Raw genomic sequence first — 21373 nt, forward strand, 5'->3', positions numbered from 1 at the left:
CAGTATTCTTTGTCTTGGCATGTTGTGATAGTTTGGCACAAAATAGCATCAGAAAATCCATTTTGTCCTTGAAGATGATAGATTCTGCACACTTAATCCATTAATCTGAGTTGATGGGCTTTGCCCAGAGTTAAAATATTTTGTTCTTACATAATGGTTTTCTTATTAAATCTCTGAACAATACTAATTTTTCTGGTGACTACATTCAACCCCATATTCTAAATGTAAAAAGTAAAGTGAGAGAGGAGGTTAATTTTTTTATTTTATTTTACGAGGGTTCATATAGTGCTTGAAGGTATACGTGCTCAAGCTCTCTTCTGTTTTAAAAAGTATTCGATCATGTTGTCCTCAGAAGAAGTGTATCATTATAGTACTGTTAGCCCCATTACATAGGTGAGAAAATTGAAGTCAAGCAGCTGGTCAGCAGTCAAACAGATAGTAAGCAGTAGAGCAGGGGTCCATCTCCTGCTGTCTGGTTCCAGGGTCTGGGCTCTCCAACCACTGCCCTAGGCTGCCTCTGTGCCTCATACCAGACCACCCTCGTAGTTAATAACGATGAGCTAAGAACAGAAATGAGAATATTTAACATTTCCAGACCCCCTTTCTGGTCACTCACCAACAATTTCCTCCCCACAGACTGGTTTCTAATTTTCAAAGTGAAGTTTCAGACTGAAAGTTTTAGACTTTGGGAAGGTGGAGTCTTTGAGATCACAGAGGAACAATCTTGGTAGATGGGATCATGCAGAACAACTTAGCATTGAGAATATTTAATATATTTAGTGAAAAAGATTGAAAGTGAAGTTGAGACGTTATAACTGGGTGGTACTCTGCTTATTTGAAAAGTTACTTTCAAATTATAAATCCCACTTCCTACACCTTTAATCCTCCAGCCTAGATTGATGAGGTCAGAATACCTGTGCATTTTACAGTAACAAAGGTACCACTCGGAATTAACAAGGAGCCATTAGTCTCAAGGTCTTATGCTCTGCTTAATAAGGAGGGCCATCAAGGCCACTACTCCATAACTGATAAGGAGCCAAGCCACACTCTCACAGGTTTGCACACAGACATGGGTTACTACTGGAACAGTAAAGAGTGTTGTTGTTAATGGAAATATAACCTGTCGTGAAAGCTTTGAGATGTCAGCTTACCCCTATCCTGACTGAGGAGCTCTTTGCTATTGGTCCAGAAGAGAGGGGTGTGGTTTCTAATTTTTATTTCCTGGCAGGAGTTAGAGGAGATGATGCATTGACAGAGAGGCAGCCGAAGGTGGGGATCCTGTGGATCCAGGACATCTGGGCATCATTAGCCATAGTGAGGGGCCAGCCCACATGAGAGGTAGCAGGAAGGAAAAGAATCTTTGGCCAGATGGTCGAAGTCATGGCTGGAGGAAACACTGGCTTAATTTTTGGAAAAGACTTTTCTTCAAACTCTGAAATGATTTTGGAAGCCATTCATTCTTTAAGGGCTCAGGATAAATAATTGAGCTAGTATATTGCAAAAAGGAAAAAAAAATACTAACTCTGTCCATGAAGATGAGGTGGGTTTCATTTATAACTCTCACTATTCAGAAAGCTTGCAAAACTCTCGCCCCACCACCCATCTCAGGCTGTCAAAACTCAGCCTCCAGTAACTCTTCTGCAAGCAGTGTCCTTGATGCTCACCAGGTTCAGCTGCGATCTCTTACTGCCATGCACAAGTTTTAAAGTAGACCTCACTTTTGGTTGTAGTAGAACTGGAAGAAGCAGTTCCGTCATCAACAGATACATGTTGCAGGTTGTTGGGTATTTCTTTCCTTCCTGCTGGGGCACACACCACTTAGAATGATTTATTGTTACTCATTCAGAAGCTCTGCTTACCCCAAAGAGAGGCTAACCACAAAAATTTCCTCTAAAAGTGATGCAGCCACAGCTGTCTAGGAGTTATTTAGCAGTAATTCACTCTGGGCAATAGAAGACTGATTAGAAGGATATCGCGTCTATTAAAATGTCATAAAGCATGGGAGAGAGCTCAAGAGAGCTTAGAGTCCCTATTCTGTGATTTGGACAGATTTTTTTTTATACTACAGATTAAATCAAAAGCAGAAAAAAAGTCTCTTTTTGCATCTCTGTGGTCTAAAATACTAACAAAAAGAACAGAAAAGGTGCTTAATAGATTTTTAATAGGTTGTCATTCGACAGGCTTTCTATGTAAACAGTGCATTAAGCCTTGTCACGGTCTTAGAAGGTGGCTTTGTCAACAGAGACCACTCGAATAATTGAATGCAGTAGGTAAAAACATGACCTTCAGAGTCGACTGATGTGATACTCACCACCCGCATTGCCAAACTGTGTCCTTTGCGAGTTTCTGGACCCCTCTAAGCTACAGTGTCATTTGGAAATAAGGCCCATGGTGCATTTCACAGGGTTATTGTAAGCATTTAACCAGATAACATTTTAGAGTTCCTGGCATAGTGCCTGGCATAAGAATAAGCATCCAATCAATGTTAGTAATTGTTATTTTTAAAGATAACCCCTTCTTGTAACATTTGAGTCTCTCAATATTCAAGTTTAAACTGGATGAAGCTGGATTTGAATTCTTCCAATCTGTTTATATTTCACAGGCAAAAACCACTGCCACATCAGGGAAGGCCACATGGTAGATTACTACCTTATTTATTAACAAGATTACTATCTTATTTATTAATAAGGCAAAAGTCGAAGTTCAGTGAAAAAAGCAAACATGTACAGAATGACCCTATTTTTAAAAACATATATAAGCTTGCTTGAAAAGCCATATATTCAAATATTATATTAGTTATCCCTAAATTGCCTTTATTTTCTCTTTTACACTTTTCCCCAGATTTTCTGCAGTGAACCTGTATGACTTTTCATTAGAGAAACATAGCATATGCTATTTTTAAAAGGAAAGTGTAGAGTCCCAGTGGAACCAATCTGTATGTGTGTGTGTGACCCCCGCCTGGATCCAGTATGTAGGGAAGTAAGATAGAGACTGTGGAGGTGGGAGCAGGGAACCCCAGGGATCGCTCTGTCCATTTGGGGTAAGGTCCTGTAGATTTAGAGCCGTCGGCATTTCGTAAGCTTCAGAGAGATTTTCCATCTGCCCGGTTCGCCAGAGTCTTGTTCTTTATCTCAACTGTTCCAAGTATGTAAATAACTCCAGAAACTGATCTGGTGTCCTGGGGGCTCTTGGGACCTCTGAGATCAGAAACACACCAAACCCTGGCTGTCCGCATCAGCTGTCCCTAGTGATGGCCCCAAAACGGACACAGTGTGAAGGGCCGCAGTTGTCAAGCGTCTGGAGCTCTGACTCACTCCATTTCAATTTAGGGAAATATGTAGTATGTGATCTTTAGATTATTTAATTTTTAAAAATACTCATATTCTTTATTTACATTTCAGTGATGTGAGTTATTGCTCCACATTTGTGGAATATTTTTTAAACATTCCTAACTTCAGGGCTTATTGATAAAATTTGGAAAAAAATATTTCAGAGAAACAGATTTGGCCATATTTTTGTCTCTTTCTATGACCGTAACTCTTACTTCAGGAATATATCTCAGAACTAATACGTTTGTAAGTTGCATTTATCAAGGTCGAGTGGACACTTTGCCCACAGAGCTTGGTGCTTACACTTCTCGAATTGCAATAGAAGTGGTTTTCCGTATAATTGTTTCTCAACGTAACTTTATAAGGAAACACATGTCCAAACTGAGGATAGCCCCACTTTAAGTTTCAACATGGTTTGGGTTTTACGGCATCCAAGATTTTCCTAACTACGCACCTCTTTTTTTTCTTTCCTTTTCTTTTTTGGTCTTAAAACACGCTCTTTTGGCTGGTTCAATAAGTTGTTCCTGCCAACCAGTTGCTTTTATGGTAATTGACAGCATAGCTGATTTTTGGAACCTTAGAATCTAAAAAGGCATTTTAGCCCAGACTTCGGAGAGGCCCAGCCAAGCTACTTGCAGAGTGAGAGATACAGCTGAGCTGAATGTAGGGCAGTCAGACCCTAAGTCTGTGCATGTTAATTAACAGCAGTGAAATGTCTGCTCTTGCTCAGACTTAAGATTTCTGTCTTTTCAGCAGCATTCAGAATCCTTCCCTCTCCTGTCAGATTGTGACTGGATGCCCGCTCCTGGACAGGAGCCACTGAGACCACCTGTCTGCAGTGGGCAGAAGTGGTGTGAGCCCCCTGAGCACTGGTGGTGGGTCAGTAGACCCACCACACCTATCTATTGGCTGAAAAGACACAAAATACTTGGATCAGATAAGAGCCAGCAAGTTTACACTTCAAAAAGAAAAAAAGCGTAAGAAAAAAAAAGTCTTCACCTTTAATAGAGTTATTTACTATAAGGAGTTAGATTGTAAGGACTAGAAAAACAATCTTCCCAAACCACGGGATCTTTATTGTCCTTTGCTTTCCTACAAAAGCACAAATGTTTCAGAGTAAAAGGACCCCTGTTTGCTATCTTCCTTCTGCTAGTTCTTCTGGGAACTAGAACGCACTACTCTGCAGGAGGTGGCTCTTGGATGCCTAATATCCTAGTGACACCGGGCAACCCACCAATAACAGCAACAGCAAAAGCATGCCCTTCTAACACCAATTTATGTTTTGAACCAAAAGCACCCTGGACACAGAGACTCTCCCCACCCCCCTCCGCCCCAAATAGTAGTAGTCACCTCTTTCTTGTTGGTTTGAAATGTTTGACATTGAGCTTTGTTACACACTGTTTTCACATTGCTCTTGATAGAGAAGCAAAATGTCTCTTCTATTTATTGCTTTTTACGAAGACCTTTCTTCCGTTGCTGGGAAAAGAACCTGAATCCATACCTAATGACATTGAACGTACCCATCAGCTTTAGAAATAAAACGCAGGATGCAGTCTTTTGAATGCTGCTGGGGACATTGTTGAAATTCGTGAAACTAAGAACACCCGCACAGGGATTGGAATCTATGTTTTACACTTCAAAGGTATTTTCATAGGCACCACACTGTAAAACACATACACCCAAGGAGTAAGCAGAATTTTATAATTTCACAGTTGGCTGTAGTCAGCTTGTTTCTCTGTGGAACGAGTTCAGGGAGGCAGCCGCCTTTGATGGGGCTGCAGGACATACAAGTTCACACGTCCTCTTAAATAGAAGCTCTCCGTGGACCTTAACAGTGAATTCCATGTTCTCCTTTCACAGGCAGGCTCCACTCACTTATGGCATTTCTGGGTTCTGTAACCCCTTACATATTTGATAGCCACAGGCTTCCTTCTTGTCTGTGCGGTAATCACTCTCGGGTAGACCGTTCAGGTAGGGAATCCAACTCTGGTCCCCTTTGAATATGTGAGACTGCTTTGTTTGTAAGCCAGAGCATCAGTTACATGGTCTTTTCTAAATTATGTTTTGTTATTTCCCTAATGTTATTTAAGCTTCATGGAACTTATTCTGCTTTTGCCAAGTCTTTCCATTGAATAAATATCTCCATAACCTATTGCTTCACTTTGGCAACAGAATTGTTGCAATTTGTGGGCAAAACTGAGCAAAAGCTTAACTCTTTTTTTTTTTTCCTCTCTGTAAAATAGCCAGTGTTGCTGGCTTTCCTCCTCCTAAACAAAGGCCTTGACTCTGTTTTGGTAGTGCCTTGTCTCTGTCATTCTTGAGTAAAGATTTACAGATAATAGTACGAAACAAAGAATGACTTAACAGACATAACAGAGACATGCTATCCACATACAGAGTCACTAATACAAAATAAGCTACGACACAAAGTGCTTAGTCTACTGCCTGGCACATAAGAAGTGATCCATAAACTAGGATTATTAGAGTTTTGTGAATTAAAAACTGTCATTCTCTTCCTTCAATTACATAAGTTAATTGTATGATTCCAAAAATATCAAGAGCAACAGAAATATAGCTAACCATCCAGGCCAACCTAGTAGGGACCAGAAGATCCAGAGGGTGACCATCCAACTGCTCACAGATTGAGCTATTTCCCCCAAAGGACCCCTAAATGAAAGATCAAAGAAAGGCACGTTTGTTGTTCTGTTTTGGGCCAGACACATAGCAACTCATTTATTCCTCATAACAATCTTGTCATTTATGCACTGTTTTTGTTTTGTTTGCCTGCCTTCTTCTTCTTTTTTTTTTTTTTTTTTTTTTTTTTTAAGCTCCCTGGGTCCCTGGGAAAGGTGGTACAAAAAGCCCATAGTGACCCATTATTTTACCCAGGTCCACACCAAGAGGCCTGACTCAGTATGCACTAACAGGCTTTTCTAATTCTTTTCCTTCCTAGAGGACACAGGAGTTTAGCTGCCTCATCTCCATGGACATATAATCATTTCCTCTTGACCATATCTTCCTTGGAAAATTTTACCCCGGTTACACTGTATTATGATCATGTTGATGCTCTTATTCTCAAGTCCCATGACTGTCTTAGAGCCCAGAACTGGAAAATTATGCCGCCTGACTTTACTAGCCTTGAGCATTGCAGAGGGGGAAAAAATGCCTTCAAAAATACTGGGTTGGGGAGATAAAACAAAGGGAGAGGATGGAGGGCAGGAAAAGACAGCTTTCCAAAAGCCATAGAACCAGAAGAAGGCCTTGAGTAAATATTGTGTTTTTCATGTTTCCTGTGTAGGGCAAAGTGCCTCATTCTGTAACTACTTGGTAATATTTATTGTTGTTTTTGATGATGGTGGTGGTGGTGGTGGTGGTGGTGGTCGTGACTTAACCTAGTTTTGGGGTCTCGTAGGTTGATGGGGAGTCCCAACCCTGCTCCTTTGCCCCACTTCCCATGCCATGCTAGCAGGTCCTCTTTACCCTGTCTATATCTTTCCCTCCAGCATGTCTCTTTTTGTGTTGCCAATACCATATTCTTTTAGCCTAAAAGCTACCTAGAGAGATTTAATCAAGATCAATAGCCCATTTCATCTTTCTTGATATTGACGTTTGCTTTGGTAGACATTAGTGCCTGAGAGAGGGAGGAAATCTACACCAAAAGAGAGAGTGCATAAGCAAAGCTCACACCATAATGTTCATTTCCTGCAGTATGAGGGGTTCCTTTGCCACTAAAAGACTGGTGCCCTATTATTCTAATAGGGCCAGAAGTCCTGTGCTGCTACATTGAATCTGTCGCTCATTTGCTAGCTAGCCAGAGGGAACTGTTTGTCAGTCCCTTTTCTGAGAGAAAAGTTTGATTCCCGTGAAGTCATTCATAGAATATTGAACCAGAGGCACCCTGAAGTTCTAGGAACTCCCTTATTTTATAGTTGAGGAAACTGCATCCCAGACTTTGTGGAAACATCATAGCCTGTCCAAAGGTACACAGCAGGTGAGTAGGGGAGTGAGACCAGAACCTGACCGCAGGAAGAGTTAGCGTGCTTGTCCCTATACTGTTTGCCTCCTCATGAAAAAGCCCAATTTCTCAGAATAAATCGTCAGATTTTTGTATATCTACAGAAGCTATTTTGTATTTTATATTACCTTTTCCCATTTGTAGAGAGATTTCTTTTGTATCTTAATTTAAACTACTTTATCTTTGTAGAAAAAAAATTAACTGATTTTCAACCATATTTCCTGATGAGCTTCTATTCCTGGTCATTAATGGTGCAACTCCAGAGATTAAAACCGAAAGAAAAAAAGAAAAATAATTGAATTTTTGCTTGTCTTTACAGACACTCTGGAAAATGGATCCAATAAGGGCGACAGGTGAGAAATATGTTATTATCTGCCATTTGTGCTTTTCACTGATGGCATTTTCCATGTACACTGCAGTGAGTTTGATCATTTTCTTTTTTTTTCTTTCTTTCTTTTTTTTTTTTTTGCTTAAATCCAGTGCAGCCAACAGGAAGGGACCAAGCAAGGATGACACTTACTGGAAGGAGATTAATGCAGCTATGGCATTAACCAATCTTGCACAGGGCAAAGACACCCTGCAGGGAACTACCAGCTGCATCATCCAGAAGTCGTCACATATAGCAGAAGTAAAGACCGTCAAAGTGCCACTGGCCCAGCAGTTTTAAGGGTTTGTCGCTTTTCAGACCAATGGCTGTTCTTCACGTCAGTGTTTTCCCCTAAATCCTCTTCCTTAAGAGCCGAAGCAGAAGTGGAAATGACTCCCTATCAAACCTCTTCTTATTTTTAATTATCCTAACTAGATCATTTAGTTGCTTCTATAAAAGACATATAAATTATAAAAACCTCACTTTAATCAAAAATAGTAACTTATTTTATGTTACTCAAACTATGCATCGAGTGTCTGCATTGCCATTACAGTAAGTGCCTTGCTTCCCCAAAATCAGCCACAACGTGGGCATAGCGGAGTAGCTATGCCTCAAACGACACCACCACCATGCTTGTTAGTCTGTGTGTGTCACTCCAGACGGGCCTGTAACCATTCCAGGACTGAAGCCCACACTCGCTGAAAGCCCTCACGATGTATTCAGTAATTCACATGTTAAAACTTGGAAATCTATTCAGCCCAAATGAAACATTCCTCTAAAAAAAACAAAACAAAACAAAACAAAAAAACCCACTTCTGCAGCATTTAAAATTGTTCAGCATGCTTTTCAGAGTGACAGTGAGAAATTCATGCATGTCTCTTGCCTGCCTATCTGACACACAACAAAGGTCCAAAAGAAAAGGAGCAGCGATCACATAAGAAGATTCACATAAGAAGAATCCCAGTGAATACATTGTGATCTGAAAACCTTTTTCCAAGCATTGCTGGAAAAATACCACAATGCCCTTTTAGAATTAATTTGGATTTTCTTTTTCTTAAGTTTCGCTGAAGTTTTTAAAAATTTTATTATAGAAATGACTCAAAACGTACCTGTGTAGAACTAAACCTATAGTTTAGTTTTAACACATGATCCTGTTTGCATTAGAGTTCAGTGCTTTTTGTGATGGAAACTGTTTCATATGGAACGGTTGAAAAACCTTTTAGTTGGTTCATTTCAAATTATAATTGCTGATGGACAATTTGTATTGCAACGAGAACAAGACAATGAAAGAAATGTATCTCTGTGAATATACGTATACACACATACAATTGGTTTTTAAATTTAAAACATATGGAAAACAAAACATTGACAGTCTTTGAATTTTGCCAAGTAGCACACTAAATAAGTAAAAATTAAGTGAAATCATGCATTAAAAGAAAGAACATTTTGTTTCTAAATTAAACTATCATTGAGTGAGAATAATCAATATCAAGAAAGAAGAATATAGTTTTCAATCAAACAATAATATTCTAATCAGCTTGGGGAGACTTGAAACTTGAATAAACAGTGGAGATGCCAAATATAACAGAGTATATGTGCTACAGAGAAGTAAAAAGGATTTGACTCTTATGGTGGGATGTTTTTTCTGGGTATGTAACCTATTTTGTAATTTTTTTTCTAAACTGGAAAGCTTTTTTGTGAGTGTGAATGAGAGCCAATAGTGCAGCCATGTGGTGATATTTTTCTTTATTTTGCAAAACACTTTTAAAACCAAAGGCTGCTCTAGTTGATACATGGACAATATCAATCTTGATATAAATTGTAGGACACTTTTTCATGTAACATAACATTTGGGGATTGTGTTTATTTAGTGTAATGAAAATAATTTGATATAAAAATATTTTGTATATATATATTTTTACTTTGTTTTCTAAATTGCTGTTTGCAGTAACAGTAAATGCAAAGCAAGATATGTTAAGTTATGACTGTATGATCAGATGAAGTATGAGTTCTTTTGGTTTACATCCTTAAATAGTTACAGATCCATGATAAAAACTTTGGAATCTTTATAAATTAATTTTGTCAAAATGTGATCATGTCAAAGAAAACTAAGGACAAGTACTTCATTCTTTTTCATACTATTATAAGTTATTCTGGTATTAAATATTTTAATAAAATTGATTTTGTTTTGAGATATTTCAGTTAGATGAATGGATGCTGGTTGTTTTTTATTTGAATTAGTCCTCATTCATTTTTGCCATCTTTTTAAAAAGAATCAGCAAATTTGTTCTATGTTATAAACTATGGATGACAGGCCAATATAGGAGAGCTTTCACATGATTTTTTTTTAAATACCAAAGCTTGGAATCTGGCCTATAAACACATCAAGAAGATTTTATAATTAGCACATCCTTGGCAATATCTCCAATTGCAATTACTTTTAATTTATTTTTTCTTTTGCTGCTTTAACATTTTCTGGAAATTAAAGTCCCCCCAATCCTTTAAAAGAATCTTGAACAATGCTGAGCCAGCAGCTAAGAATCTAACTCATAATTTATGTTGTAGAGAAATAGAATTACCTCTATTCTTTGTTTTGCCATATGTAATCATTTTAATAAAATTAATAACTGCCAGGAGTTCTTGACAGATTGAAAATAAAAGTTAATTTCTAGACCTCAATGATCATATGAATTTTGTTTTCCTTTGAGAGTTGACCAGGTGGAGAAAGAAGTAGAACAGAAGGGTCCATTATATGCTTAAGTCTCTGTAGGTTGGTAAGGGATATGATATGGCAGCACTGCATTTGTATTAGGTTTGATTTTCATCACCTTAGACCACCAACCTACCTTTTAAGAGCCGAGGAAAAGAGAGTATGATGCTAACTGTTAAAATACATAGCTTTAAAATGAACATTTTCACTAAACACCTTCTTTGAGAAGCTAATACAATAAGCATTATTACTGGCTTTGAAGTTAGACAGATCTATGTTTGAATCTCAGCTCTGCCACTCACTGCGTAAGATCCAGACTCAGTCACTCTGGGCTTGGCTTTCTTCATCTGCAAAGTGAGAGGAATGAGTCCATACCTTGTAGATTTGTAGGTTTAGAGATCACATACAATACATGAAGTGCCTACCACAATGCCTGGCATTTAATAGGTGCTTAATAAGTGGAAGGTATTATCACATAATTATAATTCCTCTATATAGGGTTTGTGTGCAAGAAAGAAATACACATAGCGTATGAGATACAGACAGTTTAATGAAGAGCCTTGGGAAAGGAAAGATATCTGACATGAAAGAATGCTATGGAGTAATAATAGTTGGGATCAGAGTTGGAGAGACCTTCAAGAAAGATCATTTTATTATTATTACCTTGAACTTTCCAGAGAAAAGGATAAAGTATAACAAAGGTAGGAAAGAACAGACATGCCAATAGAAAACATAGCTTGTGGGAGAGTTTCCTTCATCCATATCAACTAGAATTGCTTTTCCCTCTATTCATCCTGCTTGATCCTGTTCAAGATGACTAAGAACTCAAGCTGCTGTCTGTATCCCTGCCTGCTCCGAGTAGCAATGTTTAACAAACAGTGGCAACAGCCATGGTCTGCTTTTAAACTCATCCAGCTCAACAGCATAACATCATGCAAATAAACACCGAGAGTAAGCAAGCCGCCCAGACTCTTCTGTCTGGGGCGGCTTAGGTCGGCCATGCCTTGGAAAGCAGTGTGGGGTGGTGGTAAGGACTTGGACTGGCATAACCTGGCTTTGCCTCTTCACTGCTTGGTGACTTTGGGGAATAAGCATAAGTCTTGTGTACCCAGTGTTTGCATCTATAAAATTTGATCTATGAAATTTACCTACTCCAAAGATCTATTGTGAGGATTAAATAAGGCAGTGAATATAAAAGTACTTTGCAAACTGCATGTACTGTACAAATGTTAATGATTATTAATGTGTTCCAGATGACTCTGTAAGACCGAATATCCCATATTTTTGGCAATATAAACTGTGGTTTCCATGAAGCATATAAGACCCCCAGATTTTGTCAAGTTCATATTGTGATCTACCATCTTTGGGCCTTCTTGAGCAGAGTCTTCTGGTCCTCTACTTCTTTTTAACAGTTACGGTCAGAATTAGGTGACTGTTACACTGCAGGGACAGAATCCTAACTTCATCACTTCCTAGGCTGGAGATACATCTTAGAGGTGGACTAAAAATTTGGTTTGAGAAGTGTATGTATTGCCCATAATAAACTCTTTTTTTTTTTAAGGTGAGAAAAACCAATTTCTAAGTTTGGGAAAACAAGCCGGTGTGCTTTTTACATCTTTACACGGATGACTCCATGGAAATTCATGTAAAGTTTGTCTCAGTAAGTCTTCTGAAATAAATTTCAGCCCAAAGGCAGTTTCTGGAAATTTGATCTGCAGTGAGTCTAATCTGACTTGTATTCATGGCTTTTAAACAAAATTTAAAATTTTAATTCATGTTTTGAAAAAGTATAAACATAACTTATGCTAGCAGTAGAAACATTTAAGCAGTTTAGGGGGGCATAAGATAAAAAAAAAAACAAAACCCATACCCTATCTCTCCATGATCCCAATCCCACATCCCAAAGATAACCATGGTTAACAATGTCTTGTGTCTATTTCCAGAAACTCTATACATATACAAACTTGTACTTTTTCATCTTGCATTTCTTACCATATTAATACTATTCTGCAATATTTTTTCCATTCCATCATGTGTATGTATATATATGTATCATATCTATATATATGTAGATTTCATTATTTAAATGAATGCATACGATTTTATTTTGGATCTTTTCTACTTTACTTAGCAAATACCTACTTGGTGGACTTTTGGATTATTTCCAATTTTTAGTTATTATAAACTAGTGCTATTCAAAGTGCTGTTTTACGGGGTGCCTGGGTGGCTCGGTCGTTAAGCATCTGCCTTCAGCTCAAGTCATGATCCCAGGGCCCTGGGATCGAGCCCCGCATCGGGCTCCCTGCTCCGCAGGAAGCCTGCTTCTCCCTCTGCCACTCCCCCTGCTTGTGTTCCCTCTCTCACTGTGTCTCTGTCTGTCAAATAAATAAATAAAATCTTAAAAAAATTTTTTTAAAGTGATGTTTTACATTGAGATAAGGAACTTACACCAGAATATAAATTAGCATACTGCAAGAAAAACTTCTATGAATAAAAATTGTCACCTGAACTCACAGTGCTCTTAGTTGATTTATATTCTGACCCCTTATCTCCTCACAGACTAATAACAAACAATTGGTGAATAGTCATCATCATACAGACCATATTTCAACATAACTGATATAAATACTGGTGCAGTGAACATTCTTGTATATATGTGTCTTCAGCCACTTAGACGTCTATGGAATAAATATCTAGAAGTGGAATTAATGGGTCAAATGATGGGTAAATTAAATTTTTTTGATGGATGCTGCCAAATTACCAAGTAAAAGGTCTCCCAATTTACACTTTCAACAGTAGGATGTGAATGTCCGTTTTTCTTCAACTTGTTCAAAACATTGAGTATTATTAAACTTTTCAATACTAGACAATGTGGTAGGCAAAAGTGGTATTTTGTCATTGTTTTAACTGGTACTTTTTCAAGATGAGTGACACACATAAGCTTATTGGTCATTGGTATTTGTTTTCAATGAACTGCTTGTTTATGTCTTTTTTTTTGTTTTTTTATTTCTTTTTCCTTCTTTCCTTCCTTTCATCCATTTTTTAGTAATTTGTACATTATTTGAATATTTTAAAATTCTATTCTATTCCATCTATAATATACGCTGTAAATATTTTCCAAGACTGTTTTTATATATTTTTTTTACTTCACTTAAAATATTTTTAAATTCAGGGGCGCCTGGGTGGCTCAGTCGTTAAACGTCTGCCTTCAGCTCAGATCATGATCCCAGAGTCCTGGGATCGAGTCCCACATCAGGCTCCCTGCTCAGCGGGAAGCCTGCTTCTCCCTCTCCCACTCCCCCTGCTTGTGTTCCTGCTCTCACTGTCTCTCTCTGTCAAATAAATAAATAAAATCTTTAAAAAAATATTTTTAAATTCAGAAGCTTAAATGTAATCTATACATATGCATAGAATTGTCTAGGAAGGTACTGCCTATACTTGTAGTATAGTAGTTCAGAACACGAACTCTGGAGCTAGACTTCTGAGATTCAAATCTATATCTCCTGCTTACTATTTCTTTTTTTTTATATTTTATTTATTTATTTGACACACAGAGAGAGAGAAAGAGAGGAAGAGAGAGGGCACAAGCAGGAGGAATGGCAGGCAAGGGAGAAGAAGACTCCCCACTGAGCAGGTAGCCCGATGTGGGGCTTGATCCCAGGACCCTGGGATCATGACCCAAGCCGAAGGCAGCCGCTTAATAACTGAGCCACCTGGGTGCCCCTTCTGCTTACTATTTCTACAATCTTGAACAAGACATTTAACTTATCTAGCCTCAGTTTCCTCATCTGTAAAATATGGATTATAATAATTACTTGGTAGTGTTGTGAGGATTAGTTATTATATATAAAGCACTTATAATCATAGTACCTTGTACTTATACAGTGCCAAGTTTGTAAAAAAAAAATCCATTCATCTTTTCTGCTGTTAGTATTATGATTTATTTTTGTATGTTTAAACCTATGTCCATTGGCAAATTTATTTTGGCATAAAAAATGAGCTAGGCACGCCCAAATATGAAATCTTTATGTATAAACCTAACAGAATGTATACAAGAACCATAGGGGGAAAATGACAAAACTCTGATTAATGAAATTAAAAAACTAAGTAAATGGAGAGATAGTCCATGTTCATGGATGGAAAGACTCAATACTGCTCAGATGTCAGCTCTTCCCAACTTGATCTATAGATTCAATGCAATCCCAGTCAAAATCCCAGCAAGTTATTTTGTGGATATCAACAATCTGATTCTAAAGTTTATATGGAGAGATAAAAGACCCAAAATAGCCAATCTAACATTGAAGAACAACAAAGTGGGAGGACTGACGATTACCCAATTTCAAGACCTACTATAAGGCTACAGTAATCAAGGCAGCATAGTATTGGTGAAAGATTATACAAATTCAACGATGAAGCAGAATACAGAACCCAGAAATGGGCCCACACAAATATAGACAACTGATATTTAACAAAGTAGCAAAGACAATACAATGGAGAAAAAATAAAATGGTAAAATTCAAAAAGAATTTTTGAAAGAAAAGATAAAATTCAAAAAATGGAATTACTGGAACAACTGGACATCCACATGCAAAAAAAAATGAATCTAGACACGGACTTTACATCTTTCACAAAAATTAATTCAAAATGGATCACAGACCTAAATGTGAAATGCAAAACTATAAAACTCCTAGAAGATAACATAGGAGAAAATCTAGATGACCCTGGGGATGACAATGGCATTTTAAATACAACACCAAAGGCACAATACATGAAACAAAAGGTAAACTGTACTTTATTAAAATTAAAAACTTTTCAAAGACAATGCCAAGAGAATGAGAAGACAAACCACAGACTGGAAGAAAATATTTGCAATAGACACATCTGAAAAATGACTGTTATCCAAAGTATACGATGAACTCTTAAAACTTAACAATAAGAAAACTTGGTCTGTTTTTAAATGGGCCAAAGACCTTTATAGAAAACTCATCAAAGTAGATATCCATATGGAAAATAAACATGGGAAAAGATGGGCCCCATCATATGTCATCAGGAAGTTCAGATTAAAACAGCAATAGATACCACTATACACCTATTAGAATGGCTAAAGTCCAGAATGCTGACCACAGCAAATGCTGGCAAGACTGTGGAGCAACAGGAAGTCTCATTCATTGCTCGTGGAAATGCAAAATAATAACAGCCACTTTGGAAGACAGTTTGACAGTTTCTTATAAAACTAAGCATACCATGTGAACCAGTAATCATGTTCCTTGTTATTTACCTAAAGGATTTGAAAACTTATGTCCACAAAAAACTTACACATAAAGGTGAAGCTTTATTCATAATTGTCCAAACTTGTAAGCAACCAAAATATTCTTCAGTAGGTGAATGGATAAATAACCTGTGGTATAACCAGATAGTGGAATGATTCAGTGCTAAAAAGAAATGAGCTATCAAGACATGAAAAGACATGGAGGAAACTTAAATGTATATTACTAAGTGAAAGAAACCAATCTGAAAAGGCTACACAACTGTATGATTCCAGCAATATGATATTTTAGGATAGGGGAAATTACAGAGACAGCAAAAAGATCAATGGTTTTCAGGAGCTGGGGTTGAAGAAGAATGAATAGGCAGTGCACAGAAGAGTTTTAGAGCAGTTAATATACTCTGTGTGATACCATGATGATGGACAGGTGTCATTACACATTTGTCCAACCCACAGAATGCACACCACCAAGAATGGTGTGAACTATGGACTTTGGGTGTAATGATGTGTTCAATGCCAGTTCATTAGTTGTAACAAATATACCACTCTGGCGGAGGTTGTTGAACATGAAGGAGGATGTGCATGTGTAGGGACAAGGGGCATAGGGGAAATCTCTGTACCTTCCTCTCAGTTTTGCTGTGAACTTAAAACTGCTCTAAAAGATAAAGTTTATGGGGTGCCTGCATGGCTCAGTTGTTTAAAGGTCTGCCTTCAGCTCAGGTCATGATCCCAGGGTCCTGGGATCGAGCCCCACAAGGAACCTGCTACTCCCTCTGCCTCTGCCTGCCACTCCCCCTGCTTATGCTCTCTCTCTCTCTCTCTCTCTCTCTCTCTAATAAATAAATAAATAAATAAAATCTTTAAAAAAATAAAATAAAAAGATAAAGTCTAAATAAAAAATTTTTAATTTTAAAAAGTGAACTATTTCTCTGGCTCTTCACTGAACACCCCCGCCTCCATCCTGCAAAAGGAAACATAGGTGGTGTCTCAAAATTATTTGCTGGATAATCCACTGATCTAAATAGTTACTTTGGAAGTCTTTATTCAGTTTCTTATTATGGTAGTGCGTATAGAGTCCTTCATTTCTATTATTCCTTCTCATGATTTTCCTGGCTCTTTCCTCATCTTAACTTTTAAAGATATACATGATAAATTATTTTGCCAGATCCCCACTCCCCTCAAAATTGTGTGGGCATTTGTGGATTGCATGAATATATAGGTCAATTGATATGTTGCAATATTGAGTTTTATTGTCCAATTTTCTTCTTTCATTTGATCCTCAACAGTTTTATTTTCCTTCATGTATCTTAATTTTTATTCCTCGGTATTTACTTTTGTATTATATTCTGGATGGGATTTTTCCATTTTTTATAATCTTAATTATCATTTTTATGGGCAAACTATTGATATTTAAATGTTTTTCTTAGCCAGTCACCTCAATTAGGATTCTATTCTTCAAATTAATTTTCCAGATGTACCATTGGATTTCCAGGCATACAATCATATTACTTCTAAATAATAAAATTTACTGACCCCTTTCCAATGTTTGTACTCTATTTCTCTTCCCTTGTGGCATTGACTAACATTTCCAGAATAATTTTTTAAGGATAGAGGTGATAGTGAGCTTTCTTGTATTTTTTCTTACATTAATGGTCTCACCTCTAGTGTTTAAATATTATATGTAATAAAAGATGTTGATTTGAGGTGTTACTCTTTTTTATATTTTAAAACAATATACTTTCATTCTTGATTTACTAGAGGATTTTATTATAAACAGATGTTAATTTTTTCTAAACATTTTAATTAAATTGTAGCATGGAAAACTTCACAAATCACACATGTATAATTCAGCAAACTTTTACAAAGGGAATATAATTGTATAACCAACACAGAGATAAAGATAAAAAACATTAGAAGTATTCCAGAAATTCCCCTTAAAGGTAAACATTTTTCTGACTTCTGCCTACTTTTGAAATTTAAATAAATGGAGTCATAGAGTTATAATCTTGTTTGTCTTCTTTTGCTCAATATTTGGTTCGTGAAGGGGGCGGGGGGATGGGTTAACCCAGAGACGGGTATTAAGAAAGGCATGTATTGCATGGAGCACAGGGTGTTATACGCAAACAATGAATCATGGATCACTACATCAAAAACTAATGATGTACTGTACGGTGACTAACATAACATAATAAAATAAAATTAATTAAAAAATAAATAAATAAAAATATTGTTTTGGTGAGATTCATCCATCTCATTGCATACAGCAGCAATTCATTTTTTTTATTGCTATATACTACTACATCATTATAAGAATGTACCACAAATTATTAATACACCCTATTCTTGATGGACATTTGGATTGTTTTCCATTTGGGGAGCTATGACAAATAATGCTACTATAAACACATTCTTGCACATTTGATAAATTTATGTATGTATTTCTGCTAGGTAGAAGTGGACTTGTTGAGTTATATTTTAGTTTTAGTGAATATTATCAAACAATTTTCCATAGTAGTGATACCAGTTTACATTTCCACAAGCAAGATATGAGATACCTACTTGCTCCACAAACTTGCCAGGTTTTTTAAAATTATTTTTTATATATTTATTATTATTTTTATTTTATTTAAATTCAGTTATTAACATATAGTATATTATTAGTTTCAGAGGTAGAGTTTAGTGATTCATCAGTTGCATATAATACCCAATGCCCATTACATTACGTGCCCTCCTTAATGCCCATCACCTAGTTACCCCATCCCCCCCACCAACCTCTCCTCCAGCAACCCTCAGTTTGTACCCTCTGGTTAAGAGTTTCTTATGGTTTGTCGCCTTCTCAAATTTTGTCTTATTTTATTTTTCCCTCCTTCCCTATGATCATCTGCTTTGTTTCTTAAATTCCACATATGAGTGAAATCAGATAATTGTCTTCTCTGATTGACTTATGTCACTTAGCATAATACCCTCTAGTTCCATCCATGTCATGTTGCAAATGGCAAGATTTCATTCTTTTTGATGGCTGAGTAATATTCCATTATATATACCACATCTTCTTCATCCATTCATCTGCTGATGGACATCAGGGCACTTTCCATAGTTTGGCTATTGTGGACATTGGAGTGCAGGTGCCCCTTCAAATCACTATGCAAACTTGGCAGTTTTTAAAGTTTTAGCCATTATGGTAGATTTGCAGGGGCATCTCACTGTGGTTTTAATTTGTGTTTTTAACATTAAAACAAAATAATATTAAATATATTTATATTATTTAATATTAATATTATGTAATATTTAATTAATATGTAATTTGTGGTTTTGATATATATGGCCTATTTGGATATTGTGGAGTGCCTGTTCAACTTTTTTGCCCATTGTTGTATTGGGTTGTCTGTTCTTTTCTTCTTAATTTCAAAGTATTTCTCAGTACTTTATCAGATGTATACATGTTTGTGCTCGTGTGTATGTGTGTGTGTATATAGCAAGTATCTTGCAGAAAATATCTTGTAAAATACTATGCTTGAATCTCTTTAAATGCATTTGTTTGTCTGTTTGTTTATTATCCAGTTGTGATAGTTCTCCATCCATCATTTCAGTAGAAACTGCCTGTTCTGTTTATTGTGTTTGTTATTCTTTCTCTGACTGCTCAATCACCATTTTCATTGTGTGCTCAAGATTTTCTTCAACATGAAGCCCAAGTTAGGCAGTGGAAAGCTTATGAGTAGGGAGGGGGGTGGGGCAGACACTTTCAGCCCTTGTGATCAGGAGCTAGACCAGCTGGCAAGCTGTAATCCCCTGTTAAGGCACCCAGAGTCATCCCTTCTGCTCTCCAGACCTGCAGAACTGCAAAAAGTAGGAAGACCTTGGCTAATTGCTTAACAGTCCCACAGCACTTTGAGAGTCAGGACTACACCCTGGCTAAGCTGCCTTCTTCTCAGAGATCTATTTTCACAAGGTACACTTTCTCTAAGAACTTAGAGCTCCATGCTCACTTTGGGGCTCTCCTCTACAGCTCTCCAGGTTCTAGTCTGGACAAAAGGAAACAAATAATCTTCTTCCACCCTTCCTTCTCTACTCCCCTTCCTATTCTTTCTGGGTTCTCTTCTCCTTGCACTCCTCTCTCTCTCTCTCTGTCCTCTTAACTCCATAGGTTCTGCTTAAAGACTTAAGAGCATCTTCTTGAGGCATTGAATAGGAACTGGCAGGGAGGGACAGGGCAGCTGAGATGCACACGGACTGCCATTTCCCCATCTCTATTTCCTGAGCTACACACTCCTGCTGAATCCTCAATATGAAAGATGAAGTCCCTGAAGTTCTTAAACTTCCTTTCATTCTCACATGCCATTTAAATAATTTTCTTATTAATTTTGCATTGCCGATATTTGTGCTACTTAAATTATTCTCTGAAATCTTAACCCCCACTGTTACAGAAATGGGGTTAGTATGAGTCCTTTCATACGCTACTTCCCCTTCCTGAGTTCTCTATTCTGGTTTACTTTTTGATTGGATAGACGTTGTTATTGTTTTTTTAAGATGAGCTCATGAATGTTGCATTCCCTGAGGTTAAAGCTGTCCTTCATACATTTAATACCTAGAAATACCTAGAAATAAAAACCTTCATACATATAATACCTAGAAAAGCGTACAAGTCTGGGTCTTACTTTCACACTTGGAACTCTTGTTATTGCTCCGCTACTAACAGACCAATTAGATGTTGTGGGAAACTCTGTGCAGCCTTATATTCCCCCCAATACGTTGCGTGTTTTGGTTTTGGTTTTGGTTTTGGTTTTGCCCGAGTGCCCATACAACTCTTTGTTTATAATTAATGTTCAGAATGTATTTGAAGCATTGTGGAGCATTGCATGTTTTCTGGATCTACAGACTGAAATCTAATTTATTTCAGGAAAAAAGTTCTTATATCTAAATTATTTTTTAAGTTCCCTTTTCTGTTTTCTTCTTCAAAATTGCCATTTGCCTTATTCGTTTATTCAGCTATACACCTGTAATACACCAGATACTCTGCTAGGTGTTGGGTATCAGTAACGTGTACTAGCAGAGTAGAATTCCAGATAAATCTCGTGCGTCAGTCTTTCATACCTAAGTTTAGTGGCATCGAGTTTTCCTTTTGTTGTTTTCACATCTTTGTGCTTTGTTTTGTTTTTTAAATTATCTTGTATTTCTTTCTTGCCCTTAGGAGGCTCACTTTTCATGTCTTTATTACTCTCTCTGTTGTAATAGTTAAATCATTTATGTCCTCTTAGAGATTGCTTTTCAAAATCTATTTCTTTTTAGCATCTAAATAGAGTACATAGAGTAGTATTTGTCATAAGTATTCTTTTCCTGGAAAACTTCTTTTCATATAGGTTCTTCATTTGCTTTTTGCTTGTTATGTTTGATTTTGTCCTTTTTCAAAATAACATTCAGGTCCTGCCTTTAGTCCTTTATATTTACTGCTACTCTTTGCTCAAAAATGGTTGTGGGACCGGGGAGGGCACAGTGTCCCTGGCAGCTTCAGTGCAGGTATGTGCTTCAAAACAACACCATGCTCATATTTCTCAACAAATCTGCTCTTTGTCTGTGTGAGGGCAGAACTCCTCTCTCTGGGATGAGCATGTCTCCCAGGCAGGACTTGGAAAGGCTCAGAGTGAGATACGGCAGCTCTCAGCGATCACTTCTTTGTTCCACTGACTCA

At 37.1% G+C, this 21373-nt stretch overlaps 1 protein-coding gene across 6 annotated transcripts in view; it reads left to right on the forward strand.

Annotated features, from left to right (window-relative positions):
- MKX (mohawk homeobox) overlaps positions 1 to 10492 on the forward strand; it is a 63058-nt gene extending 52566 nt beyond the window's left edge. For 3 of the 6 annotated variants that reach the window (XM_027591758.1, XM_027591757.1, XM_027591760.1), the window contains exons 6-7: positions 7664 to 7697; positions 7825 to 10490. In XM_027591758.1, the coding sequence (XP_027447559.1) occupies positions 7664 to 7697; positions 7825 to 8011 (221 nt within the window). In that variant the 3' untranslated portion in view covers positions 8012 to 10490. Of the gene's footprint in view, positions 1 to 7663; positions 7698 to 7824 lie in introns of all 6 variants that reach the window. The other 3 variants (XM_027591759.1, XM_027591763.1, XM_027591762.1) reach the window with 3 other exon arrangements.
- Positions 10493 to 21373: the final 10881 nt, after the last annotated feature.

The sequence above is a fragment of the Zalophus californianus genome, chromosome 9 (assembly GCF_009762305.2).
Source record: "Zalophus californianus isolate mZalCal1 chromosome 9, mZalCal1.pri.v2, whole genome shotgun sequence".
NCBI lineage: Eukaryota > Metazoa > Chordata > Mammalia > Carnivora > Otariidae > Zalophus > Zalophus californianus.